Below are 10,804 nucleotides of genomic sequence, written 5' to 3'. Positions count from 1 at the left end.
CTTTATAGATCTTTTAGACATGTGCCTATACAAATGAGTCCTGGGGAGAACACAAGTTCAGGTCTAAGCTGGAAACTTTGTTCTACTGGCTTTTAACTTAATATTCCAGCTTGCTGAGATAATTTAAATCTTGAATCCGTGATCTCTTGTAATTATGTTACCTCCAAATTCTGTGGCATCTGGAAAGTTGATAAGCATATATTTTAAGATTCAGGTCATTGATTCCAAATATATAACTTCATTTGACTGTAATAAATTGCACAAGCACTTTTTTAAAAATTCCACTTTGATTAGGTATATAGAGTAGTCAGATTCATAGAGGCAAAGTATAAAATGGTGGTTGCCAGGGGCTGGAGGAAAGAAGAGAAGGGGAAGTTTTTTAATCAGTACAGTCTCTGTTTTGCCAGATAAAAGAGTTGTGGAGTTAGGTTATACAACAATGTACTTTACACTAGTGAGCTGTATACTTAAAAATGGTCGGCTCGGCGCCTGTGGCTCAAGCGGCTAAGGCGCCAGCCACATACACCTAAGGTGGCGGGTTCGAATCCCCAGCCCGGGCCCACCAAACAACAATGATGGCTGCAACCAAAAAAAAAAAATGGCCAGGCGTTGTGGTGGGCGCCTGTAGTCCCAGCTACTTGGGAGCTGGAGGCAGGAGACTTGCTTGAGCCCAGGAGTTGGAGGTTGCTGTGAGCAGTGAAGCCACGGCACTCTACCCAGGGGGATAGCTTGAGGCTCCGTCTCAAAAAAAAAATAAAGGTCAAGATGGTAAATTTTATTTTATGTGTGATTTTACACAATTAAAAATTTTTAAAAAATGATAGTGCTTTGTTGGAAAGTGATGAGTGCTGTGGAGACAAAGTGAAGCTGAGTGATGAGGAGTAGGCATGCAGGATGGATTTGGTATTGCAACTTACAATGAGGGCTTTACAGTGAGCCACACTGATAGAGTGACATTGAAGACTTAAAATTGGTGAGGGATCCACAACTCTTTATATTGAAAATGGAGTATGGGACAATCTTAAATATATAATCATTATTTATATATATATACTATAACAAGTCAGCAATCATGAGCAAGGAAATTCTAGAAGTAATAGCTTCTTTATGAATATATGATAGATTATTAATGTATATAAATATCTTAACACAATGACTAAGAAAAAGACATGAAGGCTATGTTGACCAGCTGGATGAAGGTATTTCAAGTTGTATACAGAAACAGTGCACTGTACCCCATGATAGTATTGATGTACACTGCTATGATTTAATAAAAAAAGATTATTAATGTAAAAGGTAATAGACTGATTTATACCATTGAAAAATAATGAACATGATATTGAATTCAATAGTAAATTCAAAAACAGAATCCACTTGAGAGTGTAATTTCCTTGTAAAATTGAAGTATCAGAGTCAAATATCATGTTTTCTGTACAGTTCAGCATGATGCAAATTTAAGGGAGAGATTCCACTTAAGTTTCTCCAATAATTAAACTCTTGTAAGCTGTCACAGGACAGATGGCTTTGCTATTTAAAACAAATTAGAATCTTTAAGGTTGAACATGTATTATTGAAATCCAAATATAAGTTTGCTTTGCATCTTAATTGAGTAATACTATTATTTAACGTGTGTGTGTTTGTTTGTTTTGATACAGTAAGAAAACATCTCAGGGTATGTTTTTTTAATAAAGTAAGAATACATCTTAAACAAAAAAAAAAATTAAGCAAAACTTCTTTATCCAATTTATCAATGTATCTGGAAGCTTTAAGAAAGCTTTTTTCCTGACATTTAAATTATCTGTTCTATTGGATAATTTTGGAACTAGAAATGCATGACAGATTTTTATCTTGTTTTTTTTCCATGCCTTAAAGTTGGCCTGAATATAAAATTTGTATAGCAATTTTATGTTCTCATCAATCACTGATGTGTCATAAGGGTATATGTAACATTTGTGTTCACTTATGTATATATATATATATATAGAATATTTTCCCCCAAATACCCTACTTCTTTTTTCATTTAAGTCAATTTGAGGGGTTTTGTTACATGGATGAATTGCATAGTGGAAAAATTTAAGCTTTTAATGTATCCCTCACCTGAATAGTGTATATTGATCCAAACACATTTTTATTTGAGACAGAGTCTCACTTTGGCCCCCTTGGTAGAGTGTCATGGGGTCACAGCTCACAGCAACTTCAAACTCTTGGGCTTAAGTTATTCTCTTGCCTCAGCCTCCCAAGTAGCTAGGAGAACAGTCACCTGCCACAACGCCTAGCTATTTTTTGGTTATAGTTGTCATTGTTGTTTGGTGGGCGCGGCTGGATTCGAACTCGCCAGCTCCAGTGTATGTGGCTGGCACCCTAGCCTCTGAGCTACAGGCACGGAGCCCAAATACATAATTTTTAATCCACACCTTCACCTGCTCTCCCTTGAGTGTCCAACTTCCATTATTTCACTTTGTGTGACTGCATATTATTGTTTAACTCCCACTTACTTATAAGTGAGAGCCTGTGGTATTTGGTATTTTTTTCCTAGGTTACTTCACTTAGTATAATGGTCTCCAGTTCCATCCAACTTGCTGCAAAATATGGTATTTCATTCTTTTTAATGGCTGAGTAGTACTACATGGTGTATGTGCTTGTATGCCATATTTTCCTTATTGACTTACTAGTTAACGAGCACTTAAAATGATTCCACATCCTTGCAATTGTGAATTATGGGGCAGCGCCTTTGGCTCAAAGGAGCAGGGAGCCTGCCCCATATGCCAAAGGTGGCGGGTTCAAACCCAGCCCCGGCCAAAAACTGCAAAAAAAAAAAAAAAAAAAACCCAAAAAAAGCAATTGTGAATTATGCTGCTATAAACCTTAGGACACAGATATCTTTTTGATAAAATGACTTCTTTTCCTTTGGGTAAAAATATCTAGTAGTGGGATATGGTGGATGGAATGGTAGGTCTACTTTTGATCTTTGATGCATCTCCATACTGTTTTTCATAGAGGTATTAATTTACATTCCTACCAACAATGTATAAGCATTTCCTTTTTGCTACACCTGCAGCAACATGTATTATTTTTGGCTTTCAATAATGGTCATTCTGACCAGGATAAGGTGGTATGTCATTATGGTTTTAATTAGCCTTTTGCTGATGATTAATGATATTGAGCATTTTTTCATATGTTGTTGGTCATTAGTATATTTTCTTTTGAAAAAAATCTAATCATGTCTTTTTCTCAATTTTTAATGGGGTCTTTTTTTTCTTAATGATTTGCTTGAGCTCCTTGTAGATTCTGGATATTAGTCTTTTGTCAGTTATGTTTCACAGTTTGTGAATATTTTCTCTCATTTTATAGGTTTATTTATTCTGTTGACTATTTTATCCTTTGCTGTGCAGAAATGTAGCAGACCATACAGCTTAAGGAAAGGAGAAATGCCGGCTAAGCTCAGAAACACTCAGTAATTATAAGAAACACCTGTAACATCTCAGTAATATAACACCTTGGTGATAAGAGCATGGGGAAGGGGTTTGCCTCTCCCTAATGCGAGAGCTCTCGAGAAGAGAACATCAGTGCTTGGCAGTCTCTACACCTGTGGTGCAAAAAGCCATGAGATTACGTCTATAAGAAGCTGCGGGAGAAGGTGGTTGGGAAGCGTGCACGCTATTCTTTTACAGACTCGCTCATTCTGACACTTTCGCTTCTCCTGCCGCAGGGCGTCTGCCTGGACACCCAGAAGACTGTTAAGCTAAGATTTACTTTCCTACTAAGACTTTCTTTCCCTCAAAGACTGTTTCTCTTTCTCTCCCTTTTGCTAAGGTAAATAGCCCTGAGGCACCTAGGGGTAATTGTTCCCGAGTGAGATAGCACAGTGGTCCGAGTCTGGACAATAGATAAGTGGAGGCAGAGACCTGGCCAGTTCTGGCCAGACAAGTGGCACCCCAGATGGGACCCAACACAGAAACTTTTTAGTTTAATTAAGTCTCATTTATTTATTTTTGTTGTTGCTGCATTTGCCTTTAGTGTCTTAGTCTTAAATTCTTTCTTTGGGCCAATATCCAGAAGTGTTTTTCCTACATTTTCTTCTGGAATTGTTATGATTTTAGGACTTAAATTTAAGTCCTTAATCAGCTTTAGTTCATTTTTGTATATGGCAAGAGATAGGCATCAAGTTTCATGTTTTTGCATGAGGCTACCCCATTCACCCAGCCCTATTTATTGAGTAGAGTTTCCTTTCCCGAGTATATGTTTTTGTCTGCTTTGTAACAAATCAGTTGGTTGTAGGTATGTGGTTTTCTTCCTGGGTTCTCTATTCTGGTCCACTGGTCCTGTGTCTACTTGTATATCAGTATCATGCTGTTTCAGGTATTATAGCCTTGTAATATAATTTGAAGTCAGGTAATGTGATGCCTCCAAAATTGTTCTTTCTACTTTAGGATTGCTTTAGCTGTTCAGGCTCTCTTTTAATTCCATATGAAATTTAGGATTTTTTTTTTTTTTAGACAGAATTTCACTATGTCGCCCTGGATAGAATGCCATAGTGTCACAGCTCACAGCAACCACAAACTCTTGGGCTTAAGCGATTCTCTTGCCTCAGCCTCCCAAGTAGCTAGGACTACAGGTGCCCACCACAATGCCCGGCTATTTTTTGATTGTAGTTGTCATTGTTGTTTGGCAGGCCCGGGCTGTATTTGATTGAACCCACCAGCTCTGGTGTATGTGGCTGGTGCCCTAGCCATTGAGCTATAGGCGCCAAGTGTAGGATTGCTTTTATAATTCTGTGAAAGATGACATTGGTATATTGGCAGGAATTGCATAGCATCTGTAAATTACTTTGGACCGTATGAGTATTCTAATAATACTGATTCTTCTGATCCATGAGTGTGGATATTCTAATAATATTGATTCTTCTGATGCATGAGTGTGGGATATTTTTGATTCTTCTGATCCATGAGTGTAAGAAATCTTCTGTGATTTCTTTTTTCAGTGTTTTGTAGTTCTTGTAGAGCTCTTTCATCTCCTTAGGTAAGTATATTCCTAGGTATTTTATTTTAATTTTGCTAATTGTGTTGGAAATGGCATTGAGTTCTTAATTTGACTCTTAGCTTGGCTGCTGTTAGAGTATAGAAATGTGACTGATTTGTGTACATTAATTTTGTATTCTGAAACTTTATCAATTCTAGGAGTCTTTTGAGTAATCTTTAGGGTTTTCTAGATGTTAAACCATATCATCAGCAGAGAGAGATAGTTTGATCGCCTGTTTTTTCTTTATATGCCACATATTTCCTTCTCTTGCCTGATTGTCTAGGACTATGGTGAATAGAAGTGGTGACAGTGGGTATCCTTGTCTTGTTCCAATTCTTAGGGGGAACACTTTACCCTTTTCCCAATTCAGTATGATGTTGGCTGTGACTTTGTCATATATGGCTTTTATAATTTTGAAGTATGTTCCTTCTATGTGTAGTTTGTTAAGGGTTTTTATCAAGAAAGGTGCTGAATTTTATCAAATATTTTCTCTACATTTATTGAGATTATCATTTGGTTTGGGGAGTTAATTCTGTTATGTAGTGAATCACATTTATTGATTGCATATGTTAAAGTATCCTTGCATTCCTGAGATGAAACCAACTTTATCAGGGTGAATTATCTTTTCATATGCTATTGGATTTGATTTACTAGTATTTTGTTGAGGATTTTTGCCTCTACATTCATGAAGGATATTGGTCTGTAGTTTTATTTTTTTGTTGTATCATTTCCTGGCTTTGGTAGCAAGGTGTTACCAGCTTTGTACAATGGATTAGGGAGGAATCCCTTTTTCTCAGTATAGTGGAACAGTTTCAGTAGCATAGGTGCCAGTTATTTTTAGGTCTGGTAGAATTTAGCTGTTACTCTGTCTGGTCCTGAGCTTTTTGTTTTTTCTTAGAAGATTATTGATTATTTTTTCAATTAAACTACTCTTTATTGGTCTGTTCAGAATTTCTATTTCTTCATGATTCATGCTTAGAAGAGTGTGTATTTCTACAAATTTATCCATTTCCTCTAAATTTTTTAATTTGCATACATAGAGGTTTTCATAGACGTCTAAGAAGGTATTTTCTATTTCTGTTGTACCTAGTTGGAATGTCTCCTTTTTCACTTCTAATTAAGCTTATTTGAATCCTTTCTATTCTGTTCCTGGTGAATCTAACTAGTAACCTACTAATTTACTTATCATTTCAAAGAATAAACTTTTTTTTTTTTTTTTTGCAGTTTTTGGCCGGGGCTGGGTTTGAACCCACCACCTCTGGCATATGGGACCAGTGCCCCACTCCTTTGAACCACAGGCACCACCCAAGAATGAACTTTTATTTCATTGATCCTTTGTATTTTTTTTATTTCAGTTTAATTTAGTTCTGCTCTTTGTTATTTCTTTTCTTCTGCTAGCTTTGGGTTTTATTTTTTGTCTTTTTTCTAGTTCCTTGAGGTATGACATTAGATTGTTCATTTTTATCTTTCTGTCTTTTCTATGTAGGCTTCTAGTGCTGTGAATTCCTCTCTTAGCACTTATTTTGTATCCCAGAGATTTGGAAGCTTGTGTTGCCTTTGTCATTCAAGGCAAAAATATAATTATTTTTTAATTTCATCATTGACACAAGAATCATTCAGCAACAGGTTGTTAGTTTGCATGTATTTGGGTAGTTTTGAGAGCTCCTCTTGAAATTAATTTCTAGTTTTATTCCACTGTGGTCTGAGAAGATACATGGTATGACTTCAATTTTTAAAAATTTGCTGAGATATTTTTATGGGCTAATATATGATCTATGTTGAAAGATTTTCAATGTACTGGTGGGAAGAATGTATATTCTGGAGGTTTTGGATAGAGGGTTCTATAAATGTGTTTTAGGTCCATTGGTCTAGAGACCCATTTAAGTCCATATGATTTCCTGCCTCAAGGATTTGTCTAGCTTTCTCAGTGGAGTCTTAAAGTCCACAACTACTATTACGTTACTGTTTATTTCTTTCCTTATTTGTCTTATGAATCTGGAAGCACCTATGTTAGGTGTAGATATATTTAGGATTTTTATATCTTTTTGTTGATTAATCCCTTCATTGATATGTAACAACCATCTTTGTCTTTTATTTTTTTTTTACTATTGTTGATTTAAAGTCTATTTTGTTTGATAAAAGAATAGCTGCTACTGCTTCCTTTTGGTTTCTGTTTGCATGGAATATTTTTTCCAATATTTTACCTTGAATCTACAAGAACCTTTGAGTTCAATGGCTTTCTTGAAGGTAGCATATATTTGGGCTGTGTTTCTTTTTTTCCTATTACACTAGTTTATATCTTTTAAGTGGGACATTTAAACTATTTATATTCAATGTTAGTATTTATATGTGAGATACTATTCTTGTCATCATGCTGCTTGTTACCTAGTTGCTTTGCTTTCTCCCTTGTGTTATTGTTTATAAGAGTGATTAGTTTTTACTTTCAGGTTTTTTTTTCTTTTTTAGACACAGAGTCTCACTTCGTCACCTTCACTAGAGTGCTGTGACATCACAGCTCACAACAACCTCCAACTCTTGGGCTTAAGCGATTCTCTTGCCTCAGACTCCCAAGTAGCTGGGACTACAGGTGCTGCCACAACACCCAGCTTTTTGGTTGCAGTTGTCATTGTTGTTTAGCTGGCCTGGGTCGGATTTGAACCCGCCAGCTTGAGTGCATGTGGCTGGCACCCTACCCATTGAACTACGGGCGCCGCCTCAGGTGTTTTTTTTACTGGTGTATATAAATTCTGTTCTTTGTTTAGAGCATTTTAAGCATTTTTTTTTTTTGTGAGACAGAGTCTCACTATGTAGCCCTCGGTAGAGTGCTGTGACGTTACAGCTCACAGCAACCTCAAACTCTTGGGTTTAAGTGATTCTCTTGCCTCAGCCTCTCAAATAGCTGTGATTACAGGCACCTGCCAAAACTCCCAGCTATTCTTTTTTTGTTGCAGTTGTCATTGTTTAGCAGGCCCAGGCTGGATTTGAACCTGCCTGCCTCAGTGTATGTGGGTGGTGCCATAACCACTGTGCTACGGGCACTGAGACATTTTAAGCATTTCTTATAGGGCAAGGCTAATGGTGACAAATTCTCTCAGTGTTTGCTATTACCCTAATATTGATGATGAGAAATCTCTGACCATTTAATTAAAATTACTGTCTAGTCCCACCTCTGGCATATGGGGTCAGCACCCTACTCCTTTGAGCCACAGGCACCGCCCCCCCAAACAGATATTTTTAATATGACAAGTTAATGAGTAACTTTGTCTTTTCAGTACAAGAAACAAACCAAAAAGCAAACAAATGCCAGAAATATTTTTTTAATTATGAAAAACATCTAGCATTATCATTTTCTGAAAATAATTTCACAAGAATAATTTTAGAAAATTGTTGTATTTCAGACAAGCCATTGTAGTAAACTTGAGGTTTTGCTAAATTAAATAGGAATTTTTTTATTATTATAATGATGGCAGCTGCTCAAAATAGAGCAATATGTAATAAAATAAATATGAAAGTCACTTAACGTCTCTACCCCCTGAGGCAATCATATTCTTTGTAATATATCTCTATGTATATGTATATATGCATGTATGTGTGTACACACATATACACAAACATTTGTATATGTATATAATGTACATTTATTTTTTATATTTAAGGGTTTGTTTTGTTTTGTTTTGTTTTTAGAGACAGGATCTCACTGTGTTGACCAGGCTGGAGTGCAGTGGTGCAATCGTAGCTCACTATAACATTGAACTCCTAGGATTAAGTAATCCTTCCATCTTAGCTTCCCAACTTGCTAGGACTGCAGGCAAACAGCACCATGTCTGACTAATTTGTTTGTTTTTTAGAGATGGAAGTCTCACTATGTTGCCTAGGTTGGTCTCGAACTTCTGGCCTCAAGTGATCCTCTTGTCTTGGCCTCCCAACGTGCTAGGATTATAGGCATGAGTCACCATATCCAGCCTATTAATTGAACCATGTTATGTATGCTATTTATATTTTTAACTATAAAATGCTGTTCAGATAGATACCACCCTTTCATTTATTTTTTTAATTTATAAACTTTTTTTTTTTGAGACAGAGTCTCAAGCTCTGTCCCCCTGGTAGAGTGCTATGACATCATAGCTCACAGCAACCTCCAACTGTTGGGCTCCAGCGACCCTCTTGCATCAGTTTTTCTGTTTTTAGTAGTGACGGGGTCTTGCTTTTTGCTCAGGCTGGTCTCAAACTCATGAGCTCAAGCCTCCCAGAGTGCTAGGATTACAGGTGTGAGCCAGCACACTGGCCCTTATAAACCTTTTAATTTTAAAAGTCTGTTTCTCGTTTTTATTTTTTATTTTTGCAGTTTTTGGCTGGGGCTCAGTTTGAACCCGCCATCTCCAGCAAATGGGGCTGGCACCCTACTCCTGGAGCCACAGGCGCCGCCCTGTTTCACATTTTTATGATAGCACTTTAAAACACAAATTCATTGTACAGCTGTACAGAGATATTTTCTTTCTTTACAGACTTATTCACAAGTTATTTTTAATTTTAGAATATTAGGGGGTACATGTCTTATTTACATGCTTTGATTTGTATAGATTGAGTCAAAATTATAAGTGTGCCTTTCACCCATATAGTATGAATTTGCACATCCCGTCCTCCCTCCCCACCCAGCTTGATTTTTTCAGTTTTTGGCTGGGGCTGGGTTTGAACTCGCCACTTCCAGTATATGAGACTGGCACTCTACTCCATTGGGCCATAGGAACCATCCGATTTTCACTGAGATTTACTTCTATATGTGCACTTAAGTGCTGACTGATATAGTTCCAGTTTGGTATTGAGTACGTGTGCTTGTTTCTCCAGTCTTGTGATGTTTCACTTAGAAGAATGGTTTCCAGTCCCTTCCAGGTTGTCACAAAAGATACTAGATCACCTTTTTTTTTTTTTTCTAAGTCCATGAAATATCCATTTTATTTTGTGGTTTTGTATCACAATAGTGCAAACACATTTCTCTACAACCATTCCAACATAGCTCCTTTGGAATTATTTCAGTGTTCTCTACTGGTACCTTTACCTAATACCTTGAAGCTATACAAAGTTTCAAATGACTAAATAATAGATGAATAAAAACTAGTCATCAGATGTGTTAATGTCCAACAAGACACTGCCCAAATGTTTCTCCTAATACAGCAATTATTGAGAACCTTCAGAAAACAAAGGCAGAACAAGGGTATAATAAAAGAAGCTTGTGCAGCTAAAGCCTCTCATAGTCCTAAGCCTGACATAAGCAAGGCAAAAGCATCTGTCCCGAAAACTCAGTGGGTCTCCAGTATTTCCAGGCAGTTGAACTTTCAAAGATAGGCACCCAAGACATGTCATATATATACCATCTTGGCTCTGGTTCTATTAATTATGCCGGAAGAGTTTAATACCCATCCAAGTCCAAAGATGGAAGAACACATACACTGATGTGGTGATCGGCAGGAGCAGACTGTCAAAGCAAAGACTGGCTGTGCCAGTGAGGCCGTGTGGGAAGTTTTCTTCCACAGAGGCTGAGTAGAACAGTCCTGCTAAAGAGACCAGTGGAATAAGAACAGTCAATGTAGGAAGAGACAGAAACATTCTTCTCCTCCACTTATTACCTACCACTCTGCTTTAAAAGGTATGTGGTATTAAGAAAATTTAGTGTTGTGGTGGCTTGTTAAAAATTATAACCTAGGCTCGGCGCCTATAGCTCAACCGGCTAAGGCGCCAGCCACGTACACCTAAGGTGGCGGGTTCGAATCCAGCCCGGGCCACCAAA

General features: G+C 37.2%; 1 protein-coding gene across 1 annotated transcript; it reads right to left on the bottom strand.

The window, feature by feature from the left end:
* Nucleotides 1-10,407: 10,407 nt before the first annotated feature.
* On the bottom strand, nt 10,408-10,637 carry LOC100965964 (phosphatidylinositol N-acetylglucosaminyltransferase subunit Y-like). The gene has a single exon (XM_003797481.3). It carries the CDS (start codon nt 10,621-10,623, stop codon nt 10,408-10,410), a length of 216 nt encoding a protein of 71 aa, XP_003797529.1. The 5' UTR covers nt 10,624-10,637.
* Between the last annotated feature and the right edge of the window lie 167 nt (nt 10,638-10,804).

This window comes from Otolemur garnettii, unplaced genomic scaffold (assembly GCF_000181295.1).
Source record: "Otolemur garnettii isolate 467f Iridium unplaced genomic scaffold, OtoGar3 scaffold00117, whole genome shotgun sequence".
Lineage (NCBI taxonomy): Eukaryota > Metazoa > Chordata > Mammalia > Primates > Galagidae > Otolemur > Otolemur garnettii.
This window is presented reverse-complemented; position numbering and strand designations above follow the sequence as displayed.

What these genes read in the sequence shown, in the direction of transcription:
- LOC100965964 (XM_003797481.3), bottom strand. Translation starts at nt 10,623, where the DNA reads ATGTTTCTGTCTCTTCCTACATTGACTGTTCTTATTCCACTGGTCTCT.